We start from the raw sequence: 17,575 nt of genomic DNA, 5'->3' as shown, positions 1-17,575 counted from the left end.
CCTTTTAAATGCTATAGTTGAATATTTCATAACTAAGTGTGTGTAAACTTAAATGTGTAAATAAATGTTAGTGTGCACAGCTGCAGACATGCTGAATAACCACTTTGTTGTTGAAATACTTTTGCACTGCGACTTAGCTCTTGCTTGGAATTCCCCACATTTTAAGTTAGGAGCTCAGGGGGGGGTTTTGTTTGTGACTTGTCACATGAACTGCTTGTCACAGCTTTGTTATTCATGTGTGAGAACTTTTTTCTGCTTGAGGGTCTGTGTTCAACGTAAAGAAATATCATTAAAGTTCAAAGAGAGAGCCTCATTTGGTTGAAGAATGTTTTTTACTAACCAACGCCTGTCATCGTTTTGTAGCTGACCCTCTCCCGCCATATGCCGGTTGGATCCTGGGTGTTCTGGAGACAAACCATCCTCAGCCGTTACCCATGCCTGTTAACGGAGGCTGCTGGGCCCCTCTGGTTGACTACCTCCCAGAAACCATCACACCGAGAGGACCACTGCATAGGTAAAACTAAAAAAAAAACACGCAGAAAACAGACTGATGTTTTTAACAGTAAGTTATTAGCAGAGTCAGCAAAGCCAGGTGTTTTCTCTCACACACACACACACACACACACACACACACACACACACACACACACACACACACACACACACACACACACACACACGTCACACGAATCACACCTCCTCCCAGATGGTCTGATAACCTCTGGCACAGAATATCACCCAACCTGCTTGCTCTGTCTCGAATAAAACGAATAGTAGCAGGGGTTAACTAATCTCACATCTCCTTTGACACCCTCAAAGCTCATTACTGAAGATGACATTCTGCTTGAATATACAAGAGAGCAGACGGTTAAATGACACATTTATGGGGATTCTTGGAAAGGCTTTGTCATTTTAATCATCCTCTAGTACTGATAGATGTCACATAATTACAACAGCAATTTGTACCCATAACCAGTTTCTAGTATACGACTTAAATGACGACATGCACTTTGTGAAAGAATGGTTTTTTTCTCAGTTGTCTCGGGCGTATTCCTTAACTTGCTGATACTGATCCTCTTTATGACTGGGGTTAATTTAAAGAGATGTAATACAGAAAAAAGTGTATTGATTTGAGCTCTTTTCTTTATAATGATTTGATTTAGAGGCGAAACAATAAGTCAATTAATCTATGATTGACAGTTTTGGTTGAAGTCATTTAAAAGAAAGATCACTGGTTAAGCTCAAATGTGATTATTTGTACTTTTCTTAGACTTTGTTGTTATATTAGTACATTTAATTATTTTGCTTTATTTTGTTGGAAAAACAACAAGGACACTACTTTTCTGTGAAATTGTGAAGGCGATTTTCCCTATTAGACCATATATACAAACTAATATAGATTTGTTTTCATACTGGACTAAATCCATTGTGAAAAGAGTTGTTAGTTGCATCTCTAATTTGACTGGAGGAATTGTATATTGTCCTTTTTAATCCGAAAAAAACCGAACAGAAATGTAGTTAGACTTGGATTTTGGGGATAATTGCTCTTGGACAGTACAAGTCTTGAACCAATGCCTGTCAGGTTGTCCACATTCCTCAGTGCACCGTTATACAACCCATGCAAGGAGCAATTATTGATGGCATTTTGTGCATTCACTGTGTGTTCTCAGGTGTAACATTGCAGTGATCTTCATGACTGAAATGGTGGTGGACCACAGCGTGAGAGAAGACTGGGCTTTGCACCTGCCCCTGCTGCTGCATGCCCTCTTCTTGGGTAGGCATACACATAACACAACGTATTCCTTTGCACAGGTCTGGCCTTGAGCTAATTCATCTTGGTAAGGAAGGAATGGTAGAGGAACCTCATGAACTCTGGGAAGTTCTCCAGCCGGTCTCCCTCTTATCTCCCAACGAGGGAACACGGTGTGGAATTAAAGGAACTTGAACAAAATGATACAATCGAAACATAGATTCACTCTCCTGACTAAAAGGATGTTTACACAACAACACATACACTCAAAAATAACATTGAGGTGTGTAGGTATTTCTCTGACGTCAAATAAGCTTCCAGAGTGACAGTTGGGATATTTTATCTCCCTCCCTTAGAAAATGTTCTCTATTATCTTCATGTGGACACATACCTGCCCTGCCAGCTGTGCAGGAATGCATTCTGTACTCCTCATATTCATCATGCTAACCCGCAGGTTCAGGCTGTTTATCATCAAATCTATGCCACTGTGTGCAAGATGTTCTCTAGGAATCCATGCTGTACTGTTTCTTTTGTTTGTCTGGTGGTGTATAAAGAGGTTATAATGTGTGACCTGTTTGGGAGTTCTCATAGCAACCAATAATAAGTTAATAATAATAAGAAGAATTGCTTTATTAATCCCAGAAGGGGAAATGTTTGCGTTGCAGCAGCATAATACCATACAATACACTGTACACCAACATGTAGGGCATTGGATCAGTGTGTAGCATCATTTTACTCTCCTATATGTTTTATCTTTCACAATAACTATTTCATGAGGTTTTTTTAAAAGAACATTCAATTATGTTTGTAGTCAGATAAACTATTGGTCTCCTTTGTATGTATCTGCTCCCACCTTTTTCTTTTACTAAAGCATAGTGAGTTTCTGGAATCTGCTGTTGTCTTACTGGATCTGTATTCTACTGGCTAGGTCTGGACCACTACCGACCCGAGGTCTATGAGCACAGCAAACGTCTCCTTCTCCACCTCCTCATCGCTCTCTCCTGCAACAACAACTTCCAGGTCAGAGTTGGAACGTAAACTTGTCATTATTATGCAATGTTAGCCTGAATTGTTAGGAGGAATTTCAGTATTAACTAAAGAATCCTCATGTTGTGTCAACAGGTAATAGCCTCAGTTCTGATGCTGACGAGAGAGATCAGTGACAACAAGACCCTCACCATCAAGTCCAGCTACCACACAGAGTATCAGCAGTCACGTAAGTAGAAGCACAGATACACATTTTTATCAAAACTATGGCGTTAACAAGTGTATAGCAATCTGTTTTCACATGAGAGAACTGATCAACAATGTGAAACACTACAGTATATAACAATATGATCAAGCTGCAGTGCAATGAAATAATAGTACCCTTTATTCTGTATACTCCTTCATCATGTTCCTTCAGATGCACCTGACTTCCTGCGCGAGTGGCAAGCATCTCCAGTGGCCGACTCTGGCCTGAGCTCCACCTCCAACTCGTCCTCTGCCAGTCTGGGTGGCGGCAGCACTGCTGGCAGTGTTGGAAATTTGCCCCTGGTAACACCTGACGACCTGGAGGACCTTGAAGATATGCCCAACGAGACCGAGGAGAAGACGAACAAACTCATCGAGTTCCTCTCCACCAGGTACGCACATCCCCTGCAACGGTTTGTGCAAGAAGGCGTTTCAATGTTCAAGCAGGTTTTTTAAGGAAATGCATGGCTGTGGGGGAGTATCTCACTTTGGTGCACACAGTGTGCACCGTACACAGACTAGTGATTGTGTAACATGTATGTGGTGCTATTGGTGGTGGGTATACAGTGCCTGGAGTACTGTGTTGTTGTTGCTCAGAGCGCTCGGGCCACTGTGGGTGCATGAGGACATCACGCCAAAGAACCCCAACTCCAAGAGTACGGAGCAGCTCTCCAACTTCCTGCGCCACGTTGTCTCCGTCTTCAAGGAGTCCAAATCAGGTCAGAAAGCAGCAATTGTCTTTCACTGAATAACAGATATAAAGGCTCACTTACCACCTTCTGATTGGTCTGTTTTTATGCATCTTCATACGACCATTTGTTCATACAGACTTCCACCTGGAGCAGCAGCTGAGCGATGTGGCTCTACAGACGGCTCTGTGCAGCTCCTCGCGCCACTATGCCGGCCGCTCTTTTCAGGTCTTCAGAGCCCTCAAACAGCCAATCAACAACCACGCTGTCTCCGACCTGGTCTCACGGCTGGTAGAGGTGGTGGGGGAACATGGAGACGAAGTGCAGGTGAGGGAACTGGAGATTGTTGGGCCAAAGAGACAGGATATGAAAATAACTTTCCTCTTTAATCATAATGTGTGCTGCTGTGTTTCAGGGCTATGTGATGGAGGTGCTGTTGACGCTGGAGTCAGTAGTGGTGAATCTAGCAGAGTGTCTTAAAAACAGCGACCTAATGGCAGCTCTAACCAGGTAGGCCTCTTTACATTTGATTTATGTTGCCTTTATGTGGCTTATTGTTATTATCCATTGATTTTAGCTGACTATATTAAAAATATTTAGGCATAGTGTGATATTGGGAGATCTTTTCTTCCTTAAGTTTGATTTTATTATATGTATGATTTATATATACATCTTATGTTATGCATTCTATATTACTGTTTTTACCTCATCATTTGTATTGTTATCCTTTTCTTTACTATTATTATCAAGTGTCTTTTAATTTACTTTGCATTTTGTCCTTTTTTTATCATTCATTCTACACCTATTTTCTCTTGTTGTATGAAAAGCAATGAACAATATATTTGATTCATCATTTATTCCTTTTTACTGTGTGTGATTCACAGGACGTCCTCACCAGACTTCCTGACTAGTGAGAAACTGATGAACAGAAAGAGCACAGGTCAGCTGAACTTCCCCGGCCCGGGATTCGTCGGCCTGTCCTCTCAACGCCACCAGCGCTCCTACTCTGTCCCCAAGAAGTTTGGTGAATGCAGCCACCCGCTGAGTGATCCTCCTCGCAGTGCCACTCTGGATCGCATACAGGCAAGAAAGATTTTGTTTTGTGTGACCCGTTAACCCCGGATCAGCTTTGTTTACACAGTGCATTTTACTTACCCTGTGTTATATCTCATTTAATCTCCAGGCCTGCAACAGTCATGGTCTCTCCCGAACAGGAAGAACCCCCGGGTCCTGCACATCATCAACCAATCGCATTGATCCCAGCGTGCTATCAGATCCCGCCCATGTTTCCCATCCTTCAACAATACTGGCCACAGTGTTCTGGGTGGCGGTGTCCCTCATGGAGTCGGACTTTGAGTTTGAATATCAGATGTCACTCCGCCTCGTCCACAAGTTGCTGTCAAAGGTACATGAGAAGAAATCCTACTGATCATAGAGGGGAAGGTAGTAATTGTAGAAGTGAAATAAGCAGGAGAGTGCTAGATGTTTCCAAAAAACAACTGAGCTATCCTAAGAGCGTCACACTCTTGTGAGTAGGGCTAAAAATCGAACTGTTGATTTAATATTAAGCTTCCTGTCCCATTAATATCCCAGCTCTCCGCCCTCTTCAGCTATACAAGCAACTCGCTATAAGAAAACATGACGATAATATAAACATTATATATCCTTAAATGGTCAAAATCCATTTCAAAACGTACAGTTTTAGATTAACTTAAAAAACTGTCTGTTTTTCCAGGTGCCCTTAGACCGAGCAGAGAACCGCGAACGCCTCGAGAAGCTGCAGGCTCAGCTTAGGTGGAGCGGTTTCTCTGGGATTCAGCAGCTTTTGCTGAAGGGTTTCACATCCCAGGCCACTTCTGACCTCACCCTACAGCTCTTCTGCCAGCTGACGCCAGTCTCCCGCGTGCCTGTTGTGGACAGCTCACAGTCTATAGGTAGGTGCTGGAGATCATGGTCATCATGCCTTATTGCATCAGCTCAAACAAGTCTATCATTTTCACCCTCCTCTCTGTGTGCAGGGTTCCCTCTGAACGTGCTGTGTCTGCTGCCTCACCTGGTGCAGCATTTCGGCCATCCGACTCAGTTTTGTAAGGAGAGCGCTGAGAGGATCGCACAGGTACGGAGCAGTTCTTCACTTGAGCTTAGTCCAGTTTCCTTTAGTTCCCTCTTGGCTGGATCAGACTAACAATCAGGCATGAGTTACACAGAAAAGCATTGCTCGTGAACTAATTGAAACATCTTCTCCTTCCCTCTCCTGCTCTCAGGTGTGTTTAGTGGAAAAGAATACGAAGCTGTCCCATTTGGCCCATGTGATGACTCTATATAAAACACGCTCCTACACACGGGACCCTTTCTCCTGGGTCAGTGTGGTCTGCCGCTACCTCCATGAGGCTTTCTGCGACATCACACTCAACATGGTCACCTACATGGCTGAGGTAAGTGTTGAAAAATAGGCAGTATATACTTTATTTCTTGATTTACATGATAACCCACTCATTGTGGCTACAAGTATTAGGCTCCACTCATTGTATGAATAGATTTAGTGAAAGTTGTTTTTTTGAATTGTAAAATATTGATATTTTGCCAAAAGCTAACTTTTCAAATATCTGTAATTTCAAAAGCAATCCAATACCCAACAGTATATTGTTATTTGATTATATAACATATATTACTATGGGCTCTAGAACCTCTGAGATTGGCCATAAGCAAAATAAATGTTACGGGTGCATGCATAGTCACTTAAAAGTCTCTCTTCATTTCTCAGCTGCTGGATAAGGGCCTTCCCAGCATGCAGCAGTCCCTCCTGCAGATCATCTACTGCCTGCTCAGCCACATGGACCTGACCTCAGTACATGTCAAACAGTTCAACGCTGATGTCACCAAGACCATTGAGAAGTTTGTCCAGGTAACTCTCATACAGTACTTTGTTAGCTTGTGGTATTCCCTTTCTGTCGTTGTGTGATATAAAATGTGCACTGCTGTCTCTTTCATACGGTTTGTGACTCCTCAGACGGTACACTGGAAGGATGCTCTAAACATCTTGAAGCTGGTGGTGTCCCGCTCTGCCAGCCTGGTTCATCCGTCGTATCGCCACTCGCAGGGAGATCTGTCCAACCTGGAGGTCAGCAGGGTGTGGGACGGTTCAGCCAAGGCTCTGCCTGGAAAAACACTGGACTTCACCTTTGACATCTCAGAGGTGAGGAAGCAACATGATAAAGTAGACATTATGTCCGACCACTTACTACTTCTTAGTGTATTCTGCAAACTATTTCTTGAGGGCCTTTTTCCTTGTTTTTTTCACAGACTCCGGTGATCGGGCGTCGTTTCGATGAGCTCCAGGGTTCTGGGGGAAGAGAGGGTAAGGCCAGAGCCATGGCTGTCACCCGCAGCACTTCCTCCACCTCCTCGGATCCAACTCCAACACTATCCTGGTTCCCGTCAGCTGGAGGAGACCACAATCCTCTCAGGTAGATTTAAACCCTACCCTCAATGTATCAACATATGTACTTTTTCTTTTCTCACTGTACGTTGTTTGCGTGTCACTGCAATGCTGTTCACTATTGTAACACCAGTAACACTCACATTTTTACATAATCACAGCCTCAAATATAAGAATTGACACTACTTGATATATCCAATAACATACTGGCTTACAACCACCTCTTTGTTTTGACATCAAAGTCATAAATCCTGCAGGTACTTGCCTTATTTTAATAGCTCATGCAAAACTGTGCTAGACTTTGTGTATATGTAAATGCTTTATTCACCAACGCCCTGGGCTGAACTGATTTATTGTTTGTTTAAACATCAGAGGGAGATACAAATTAATATTCCAAGAAACGCAAAAAGGGAAATCTCGTGTACAATAGAGCTTTTGTCGGTCCCTCTCTGATGAATAATAATACTTGTATTTCTCCTACATACAGAAAAGAACGAGAGAAAAGCTGGTGAACGTTTTGTCTCTTTGTGGACAAGAAGTTGGACTCACCAAGAACCCATCCGTAAGCCTCCTTCCATCCTATGTTTACAATAATACTCTTTGTTTAATACTTTACCTGCAGTGTCTAGTTGTATACAGTCTACAATAATCTACTAAAGGGCAACAATCTCTTTCCATCAAGGCAAACTGTGCCTCTGTTTTCCTAAAATCATAAGGTCTTCCATTTTTCCAGATATTTAACGAGAATGATGTCCCTGTAAATAATAGGAAGTGTGATTTTTATGAAGATCTCCCCTGCTTTCTGTGATGATTATTAATACCTTTTTTTTCTACTTCCAGGTGATCTTCTCATCATGTGGGGACTTGGACATGATGGAGGTGCGGGAGAGTGGTGTGTCTTCTGAGGAGGGAGGGACCAGAGAGGACACGCTGGACGACACCGCCAGCGAGCAGCAGTTCAGAGTTTTCAGAGACTTTGACTTCCTTGATGTTGAGCTGGAGGACGGAGAGGTGAGATTCATAATTTATTGCACATGTGCAAAACTGATTTCTTGATGTCTCTTTCCCTTTTCATATGTCGTCCATCAGTCTTTCTTCAACAAAAATATATTTGAAATGTATTTCCCTGCCCCTACTATTTGTCTCTCTCTCTGTCTAACACTGTGTCTCTCTCTCTTCCCCTCGCTGCCCAGGAGCTCCAGGTAAGGTCTCTCACTCTGAGCACTTACATTAGCTTCTATCAGCGCTGTGGTGTTGCTGGCTCCTTTGTTTCCCACTGAGAAAAACAAAAGATGATTGTGCTTCATTTCTCACAGCTTGGTTGCAGGACTTCCTTTCTGACCTTATTTTTATCATAATGGAGATACATGATACTGTATGTCTTTATGGGGAATAGAAACAGCTTTTCCAGCATATTTTCATGCCATGAATAACATTTTGCATCTTGTACTTGACATCAGCACTCTTGAGGGGCCCTATTATGCTTTTTAGGGTTTTCCTTTTCATGTAGTGTGGTATACAGGTTTCTGTGCATGTAAATGGTCTACAAAGACTGAAATCACTATGGAACACTTTTGATGCTATTGGCTAGCGCTGGTACATGATAGGCTAAGGGGTTGGGACATTCCTAAACAATTGACCATTGACAACAGAGGCAACCAGCTAACCAATCAAATCGGACTGGGCTCTGGTTTCAGACAGAGGGTGAAAACAGGTGCTTCAGCACAGGCAGCGTGAGAAAAATAAAGACCTTTCTGAACATAAAAGCATGGAGACAGTGAAGGAACAAAATACAAATATGAAACTTGGAAATGAGCACCATAGGGCCCCTTTAGACTATTCATTATGTTGAGGGTTAACATGAAGTGTTGTTCTCACAGCAGAGAAATTCACTGCTACCTCCGCCTCTGCCTTTGTCTTCCATTGTCTGTGTGTTTTATCCAGGGCGAGACTGTTGATAACTTTAACTGGGGCGTGCGTCGGCGCTCTCTGGACAGCACAGAACTGGGCGACATGTTGGAAGAGAGCCAGCACTCAGGCAGCACCCCCAGTCTCGGTCATGAAGACCCCCATGATTCAGACGAGTCCTCAGAGGAAGAGGAGTCCTCAACGAGCCAGAGCCTATCTCACTCTCAACTTGTGCGTAGTCTAAGCTGTTTCATCAATAACATCCACTGGAGCCTGAAAACTGTTGTTGTCTGTTATTAGATTGACCAATCATACAGCATTAGTCAATACAAAATCATAGATGTATCTGCTTTGTCTTTCTGTCCCAGACTAACCCTTCTCCGTCGGAGGAAACCAATCACACTGATTCTCTATCTACTTCCTACGACACATCTGCCGACCCACAATCCTTCAATGCCACCACACCGGGCCAGGGAGTGCTCCATGACGATCACCTACATGTGAGCAATAATAAACATACCTGCTGATGTTTTTGTACAGATGCATTTTTTTACCCTCTGAAAATGTAACACCTCTGTCTCCTCAGGGGAGGATATGTGGGGAGGATGAGGACACTCAGGCCCAGGATGACGAACTGTCGCTGAGCACTAACGATCTGCCTCAAGGCTCAGACTGCGGAGAGAGCTTCACCCTGGAGTTGCCGGGGCAACCTCTGGATCATATGTCCAATCGGGACCACAGCCTCAACGCAGACTACTGCCAACCGCCGCTGGACTTTCTAGACCCCAACTGTCTGCCCAGGTGAATGTGACAGACAGGGACAAAAGACCAGGGAACAATATGGATTATTGTTTCACTGGAACTTTTATCAGCCGGCAGGTTGACTGACAATGGGACCACACCTCAGTTAAGCTGCAATCTTAGCGCTTAATGTAATCTGTCACAGCCAGAATGTTTGTGCAAACAGCATTGGGACAGATCAGGTCCTTCACAGTTAGTGTACTGTAAAAAGATTCCTCAGACATACACGTTTTATTCACATTCTCATATATGCAAACCCCCATTGAAAATAATGATAAAGCTTATGGAGAAAAGAGCTGGAATGAAATCACTACGTAGAAACACTGCTACATACGTGGAGAGTATTAGGTTGCATGTAAATGAACAGTATGTCTCAACCCCTACAGAAATTAAGAGACCACTCCAAATGTTTCTTAAATCTTTATCTCTACATGTGTGGTAGCCATTCCAGTGTCTGTTGAATTGCAACACAGATCAAAATTGTCAGTAGTTTATAGAATACAATCAAAATAAAATCATTTTACTCAAAGACACCTATAAACAATAAAACAAGAGAATACGATGATGCTGAAGTGGTCTCTTAATTTTTTCCGTGGCTTTATACAGTGGGGCAAACAAGTATTTAGTCAGCCACCAATTGTGCAAGTTCTCCCATTTAAAAAGATGAGAGAGGCCTGTAATTTTTATCATAGGTATACTTTAACTATGAGAGACAAAATGAGAAAAAAAATCCAGAAAATCACATTGTCTAATTTTTAAAGAATTTATTTCAAATTATTGTGGAAAATAAGTATTTGGTCAATAACAAAAGTTCATCTCAATACTTTGTTATATACCCTTTGTTGGCAATGACAGAGGTCAAACGTTTTCTGTAAGTCTTCACAAGGTTTCCACACACTGTTGCTGGTATTTTGGCCCATTCCTCCATGCAGATCTCCTCTAAAGCAGTGATGTTTTGGGGCTGTCGCTGGGCAACACGGACTTTCAACTCCCTCCAAAGATTTTCTATGGGGTTGAGATCTGGAGACTGGCTAGGCCACTCCAGGACCTTGAAATGCTTTTTACGAAGCCACTCCTTCGTTGCCCTGGCGGTGTGTTTGGGATCATTGTCATGCTGAAAGACCCAGCCACGCTTCATCTTCAGTGCCCTTGCTGATGGAAGGAGGTTTTCACTCAAAATCTCACGATACATGGCCCCATTCATTCTTTCCTTTACACGGATCAGTCGTCCTGGTCCCTTTGCAGAAAAACAGCCCCAAAGCATGATGTTTCCACCCCCATGCTTCACAGTAGGTATGGTGTTCTTTGGATGCAACTCTGCATTCTTTCTCCTCCAAACACGACGAGTTGAGTTTTTACCAAAAAGTTCTATTTTGGTTTCATCTGACCATATGACATTCTCCCAATCCTCTTCTGGATCATCCAAATGCCCTCTAGCAAACTGCAGACGGGCCTGGACATGTACTGGCTTAAGCAGGGGGACACGTCTGGAACTGCAGGATTTAAGTCCCTGGCGGCGTAGTGTGTTACTGATGGTAGCCTCTGTTACTTTGGTCCCAGCTCTCTGCAGGTCATTCACTAGGTCCCCCCGTGTGGTTCTGGGATTTTTGCTCACCGTTCTTGTGATCATTTTGACCCCACGGGGTGAGATCTTGCGTGGAGCCCCAGATCGAGGGAGATTAGCAGTGGTCTTGTATGTCTTCTATTTTCTAATAATTGCTCCCACAGTTGATTTCTTCACACCAAGCTGCTTACCTATTGCAGATTCAGTTTTCCCAGCCTGGTGCAGGTCTACAATTTCATCTCTGGTCTCCTTTGACAGCTCTTTGGTCTTGGCCATAGTGGAGTTTGGAGTATGACTGTTTGAGGTTGTGGACAGGTGTCTTTTATACTGATAACGAGTTCAAAAAGGTGCCATTAATACAGGTAACGAGTGGAGGACAGAGGAGCCTCTTAAAGAAGAAGTTACAGGTCTGTGAGAGCCAGAAATCTTGCTTGTTTGTAGGTGACCAAATACTTATTTTACCGAAGAATTTACCAATTAATTCATTAAAAATCCTACAATGTGATTTCCTGGATTGTTTCCCCCATTCTGTCTCTCATAGTTGAAGTGTACCTATGATGAAAATTACAGGCCTCTCTCGTCTTTTTAAATTGGAGAACTTGCACAATTGGTGGCTGACTAAATACTTTTTTGCCCCACTGTATGTGTATCACTAAGTATACCGTTTTTTTTTTCTTGCCACAGCTTGTGTTTGCCATTTATTGTCCTGATTTTTGTAAAATATAAAGCATAACCTCTTGAATTATACCTACTAGCTGATTTCTATTATTCCTGCCCCCTGTTGCCCATTTAGGCTAGCTTTAAAAATGACTGCTAGAACAGAGGAAATCCCATTAGACAACTCATACAACCCCATGAGGTAGTTGGGCACTTGCTTTTGATATAAAACCTTTATGGGGGGAAGGTATCAAACCCTTTTTTTCTTTGTACCCCCATTTCTTTCCCATTTCCATGGCAACAGCTTACGTGATGATGTAGATGACTTGGAAGACCTTGGTTTTCCTCCTCCCCCCTCTCCATTTTTCTCCGCCATCTTGGCAGCCTTCCAACCCACAGTGTGTGACGATGCTGAGGAGGCATGGCGTTGTCATATCAACCAGCTTGTGACTGATTCGGATGGGTCCTGTGCCGTTCACACTTTTCAAGTCTTCTCGTCCCTCTTTAAGGTAAAGGTTTTTTAAATGATCTGTGATCCATCATACTTTACAGATCTTTACTGTAACTTAATACACCTATTGTTACATTCATGAGCGTGTGCAAATTACAATATTCCCTCAAACTTACTTTATTTCCCAGAACATCCAAGGTAAATTCTGCCTCCTGACAACTGATGTTGCCACTTACCTTGGAGAGGGCTTGAGGGGCATCGGATCAAAGTTCCTCAGGTCCTCACAGATGCTGACAACATGCTCGGATTGTCCCACAATCTACATTGATGCTGACACGGTGAGTACTGCTGGCAGACGTTATAGACTCTTAAGTTTAGTAAAGCCTGTTGGTTGGGTCAGCCAATGGGCTGCAAACATTCTGCAAACTATGGCATCAGAGATTTGTTTTCACCTCCTACTATCTTCTTGTTGGTCTGTCCAGATCATGTCCTACGGTCTCCTTGAGAAGATGAAGTTCAGTGCACTGGAGCTGCAGGAGTACCTGGATACCTACAACACCAAAGAGGACGCTGCATTTTCGGTAACCTGACCTCTACACATTATTGATCCATCTGTTTGATTTTCTGTGTGACATTTTAACGAAACTCTTCTTCCCCTACCCTTTCTCTCCCACGCTCTTCCTGCAGTGGCTGAGAAACTGTAAGGACACATTTCCCAGGTGCTCCGGTGACAGTGTGGTTACCTGCCAGCCTGGAGACTCAGAGGAGAAGGTACAGGCAACTTGCTTAACAAGTTCTTCATTGCAACATGCAGATATGTAGAGGCAAACACTCTGAATATATGGATATATTTTTTACGTCTGTGCTTTGTATTTCTGTGCCTGCTCCTCTGTGATTTTGTCACTCTGAAATGTCTGCCCTCTCTGCATGTTTGCTGTGTGTTATCAAGTTTCTCCTACTGACTTTTTCTCACCAAGCACTAAATGAACTGATGGGTTTTGATACACTGGTGACTAATTCTTGGTAGCTTGACTGTGTGTTTATACTGTGCTGCGCATGTGTTTGATTGACGCTTTGTCTTCCTCTCGCCTCACTCTGCCGCCCTAACATGCTCTCTCGCTGTGTAGCAAATGGAGTCTCTTGCAGTAAGTCTCTCTTTCTTCACTTCACTGCCTCTAAAATAAACAGCTTAATTTACTTTCCACAAGACAATAAGCTAGTCAGGTTATTGTGTTTGTATTCCTTTGCGTGTGTGTGTGTGTGTGTGTGTGTGTGTATATGCAGTGTGTAGTTGTGTCTGTGTGTTCTTTGCTGTTTATGAATCTGACAAGGTTTCATCTTTAATGTCTTCTAGCAACTGGAGCTCTGTCAGAGGCTCTACAAGCTGCATTTTCAGCTTCTCCTCCTGTTCCAGTCCTACTGCTCACTCATTGGTCAAGTTCATGCCGTCAGCTCTGTGCCTGAGGTAAGCCAAATCATCAACAAGGACCCAGTCAATAGAAACATGTAGTGGGCACGAAACAGATTAGTTACAATTAAATCAACAAGGGAACACAGACAAAGAAGAGGTTGTCTGGCTGTAAAGAAAAGAAATCCCTTACAAAGTACATTTAAAAACTGTTTAGAGAAATCTTGTTCAATTTCCCAGTTGAATCAAATCATAGAAACATGACTTGAAAGCATGCACACTAAACCGCCATCTGTTTCCCTCCCACTCGGTAGCTTCTGAACATGTCTCGGGAGCTCACTGATCTGAGGACCAGCCTGCAGGCAGCAGAAGCGGCTGTAGCAAGCGACCTGGAACACAAACACTTGGCCCACACTCACGCACACGCCTCCCAGTTGGCCGCCATGGTCGTGCCCATCTTCCCCAGCTCGGAGGCAGCTGTGCAGGCCATACTGGAGTGCCTTAAGAATCATGAGTTTACCAAAGCTGTGCGCTACATCCAGGAGTGCAGGTGAGATACAGTTCTGATGATATCAACATCTAGTCAAACTTATTTTCTTGAAATACAAAGTAAAAGGAGAAGGGCTGGGATTTTGCCCTGGTATAACAATTATTGTGATAGTATTGATTTATTTGATTAATTATTGATGTAAAGATTCTAAAACAAGTTAGAAATGTTGCTACATTTAAACCAGTACTCCTTTTTACAGATTACAATACAGCCAAAATAAAAACATAGGTATTTAATTTAATTTTAAAATTACAGAGGGGTGATTGCTTTTTTTACATTAACATGCACACATGGGGCTCCCTTTATATCCCCCTGATCATACAGACCTGTCACACCTTCTTTCTTTTTTTCGTTTCCAGGAGGCAGTGGCCCCACGGCGTGTTTGGTGGCAGCTCAGAGACCGAGGTCCAGACCCTGCTCAACGTCTATTTCCGCCACCAGACGCTGGGCCAGACGGGCACCATCGCGCTGGTCGGCTCCCGGCAGGACCTCAGCCTGATCTGCTCCAAGCTGCTGGAGCTCAACGGTGAGATCCGCGAGATGATCCGCCGCGCCCAGGGTTACCGGGTCGTCACAACCTACCTCCCCGACTCCAGCGCCTCCGGGACGAGCCTCTGACAGGAGCTGAGGAGCCCCCCTCCCCCTCCGTCCCCACCCTTACCTCCCCCATCACTGCAACCATTGACACTTCCAAAACAATCGCTGCATCCCTTCTCTTCTCAGCCCGCTCCCTCAGAGGAGGCTCAGCACCCCCACACCTGGCCTCTGCCTCCCCCTGTGTATCTGCTGCCCCGGCTGCAGAGCACCAGACCGTTACCTCCCTACCGCCCTCCCCGAAACCAGAACAACATTTAGACCATGTCCCAAACGTTTCTCTGCTCTCCTCATCCTCATCCTCTGACAACTCTTTATTTGATTTCCCCAAACCCCCGGACCTGTTCTCATCTCGTTTCTGCTCAAACGCACCAAACTTTACACTGCCGCACACAAAAGAGCCAAGGAGGAGTTCCCTCGCCGGGAGCACTCACCTTTATCATCCTTTCAGAGGCCACTCATCCCACAGTTCACCAATGTTACGTTCACACAGCAGCAAACACTTGACCTCATCACGGACCTCCCACATGCTCCCGACTGTGGCCTCAGAACCCACCTTGCTCACACACTCTGACACAAACGCACCTCCCTTTCCTCCACGGGGTTCATATCTGCCCCATTTCCCGCGCTCTCCGCACAAGCACTCAAGCCCATCCCCATTTTCACCCCAGGTCCATGACACAGTGTTAACTCATGGCCCTGCTCCATGTTCATCCCTTATTCCTCCCCCACCTCCCCCTCCCTGTTCCACCAGCCCAGGAGAGGGTGCAGCCTGGGGTTGTTGTTGCTCCCTGGGTGCAGCTGCTACTCCCTTATCTCGCTACCTGGGGAAGGTGGGGCATGCCGCCCTGCCCCTACTGAAAGTAGGGGGGCTCCTTAATGCTGAACCGTCAGACGTCCAGACCTGAAATGGAAACGTACAATACCAGAGGACCTAGACTTTTATGAATCCAACAGACTTTTCCTAAGCAACCCTCAGATACTTGTTTCTGAAAAGAAGACGACATCACAGAAATACTTTAAAACATTAAATCATGTTCCAGACATAGAGGGATGTTTCGTTGAATCCCCTGGATACTACAGACTGCTGCCTACTGATAAAGACGACCTGATGTGATCTATAAGACCGCCAACATCGCTTTATGCCTACAAATTGATGTGCTACTAGTTCAAGGCCTGCTTGATGATCATCATTCAGAACCTATTTTGCACCTGAGGACCTGTGAAAGATCTGAGCTTGGATTTCTTAACCTATTTCCCAGAGGAACCGGAGAACTGATTGAACTTGACTGTGTGTTGCTGCCTCCTACAGGAAGGATGTAGTGATGCTGCTAGTATCACCAGAGACAGTGACGAAACTACCCGTGACACTACGTATCGTCACTGGTAGAGTTTTCGCTTTTGCACTAAATGGAGTTTTGGTATTAGTTTTTAAAAGACATTACAGAAAGGAGTTTTTTTTTGTTACTGTGAGAGAAAAGGCTGTCACTGTCACTGAAAAGGAAAAGACAAAAACTGGATTATCTTCTCTCCAGCTGTGTCTACTGTTTTGAGACCTTCTTTGGAGGTAATTGTGCAATGCATGACCTAGTTGAATGCTTTCTACTGTACTAGTGTCCCTTTTGCTCCCTAAAAGTCTGACCTCTCCAGACTGACTGAAAGACTGATCAAAAAGAGCGGATTCAGAGTATTCAAGTGTAATTCCTCATGCTGCCCTTGCTCTGTTTATATTCTGTATCAGGTGAACCAGCTTGTCTGACTACTGTTGTAAACATTGGTAGACTAATCATGCCGCTAGCTGTGCACTCCTCCGTGGCGAGTTGTAGCATCATTGAGTGTACACACTGTATATTTCTCACTGTCCTACACTGTAACAGGTTGACCTTATGTGTTCACATGCCAAGAGGATTGTGCATGTGCACACTCAATATTTTGTCTGTATACCATTAATACTTATGGGCACACATCCATTGTAGCATATGTGTGTGGTTTGTAGTTACATTACACATAGGAAAAGCTGACATTCAGCAATCATTGACGTTCAAAACAAAACCTGTCCAGTGCTACTGAAGTACAACACTTCCCCTCGTCAGCCCTTGTTCACTCGTTGCTGTACAAATATCTTTTTCCTATTTATATCTGATCAGCTATAAATCACTCATTTGACTTAGGTTTTATATTGATGTCTGTCCTCTTAAATCAAAACTGCCATGCATGCATCTTCTGTGTACTGTATGGAGTGTTTGGAATATTTATTTACAAAAATCATATTTTATCTGAAAGATACGTTTGTATGAGGTACAAAAGGGAGCTTTAAGCTCATGCGGGTATGTTTTTTTTTTTCTTTCCTGTGTGTGGGAGAGTGTGTGCATGCCAAACAAGTTGCACATTTTTAGAGCTTTTTAGAAGACTAGTTGTTTTTTTCACCTTGTAAATAGTTTTACAGCCTTTGTGAAGTTGTTTTGAGTTGATGCTCTGTACAAGTCTGTGTCAAAGTAAAGACATATCAAATTATTTCTTGTGTATTTCAC

At 43.7% G+C, this 17,575-nt stretch overlaps 1 protein-coding gene across 1 annotated transcript in view; it reads left to right on the top strand.

The window, feature by feature from the left end:
- Positions 1-17,558, top strand: part of fryb (furry homolog b (Drosophila)) — a 46,415-nt gene extending 28,857 nt beyond the window's left edge. Inside the window, 30 exon segments of the mRNA XM_063894738.1 lie at positions 364-514; positions 1,671-1,774; positions 2,679-2,770; positions 2,873-2,966; positions 3,156-3,375; positions 3,581-3,702; positions 3,812-3,999; positions 4,088-4,182; positions 4,557-4,755; positions 4,856-5,077; positions 5,408-5,606; positions 5,691-5,788; positions 5,937-6,107; positions 6,437-6,577; positions 6,683-6,868; positions 6,976-7,075; positions 7,078-7,139; positions 7,599-7,673; positions 7,952-8,122; positions 9,056-9,250; positions 9,388-9,519; positions 9,606-9,820; positions 12,346-12,550; positions 12,681-12,830; positions 12,975-13,073; positions 13,180-13,263; positions 13,620-13,637; positions 13,847-13,957; positions 14,215-14,450; positions 14,810-17,558. Coding sequence (XP_063750808.1) covers positions 364-514; positions 1,671-1,774; positions 2,679-2,770; positions 2,873-2,966; positions 3,156-3,375; positions 3,581-3,702; positions 3,812-3,999; positions 4,088-4,182; positions 4,557-4,755; positions 4,856-5,077; positions 5,408-5,606; positions 5,691-5,788; positions 5,937-6,107; positions 6,437-6,577; positions 6,683-6,868; positions 6,976-7,075; positions 7,078-7,139; positions 7,599-7,673; positions 7,952-8,122; positions 9,056-9,250; positions 9,388-9,519; positions 9,606-9,820; positions 12,346-12,550; positions 12,681-12,830; positions 12,975-13,073; positions 13,180-13,263; positions 13,620-13,637; positions 13,847-13,957; positions 14,215-14,450; positions 14,810-15,068 — 4,394 coding nt within the window. The 3' untranslated portion in view covers positions 15,069-17,558.
- Positions 17,559-17,575: the final 17 nt, after the last annotated feature.

The sequence above is a fragment of the Eleginops maclovinus genome, chromosome 11 (genome assembly GCF_036324505.1).
Source record: "Eleginops maclovinus isolate JMC-PN-2008 ecotype Puerto Natales chromosome 11, JC_Emac_rtc_rv5, whole genome shotgun sequence".
Lineage (NCBI taxonomy): Eukaryota > Metazoa > Chordata > Actinopteri > Perciformes > Eleginopidae > Eleginops > Eleginops maclovinus.
The sequence above is the reverse complement of the archived record's forward strand: the minus strand, read 5'-3'. Positions and strand labels throughout refer to the sequence as shown.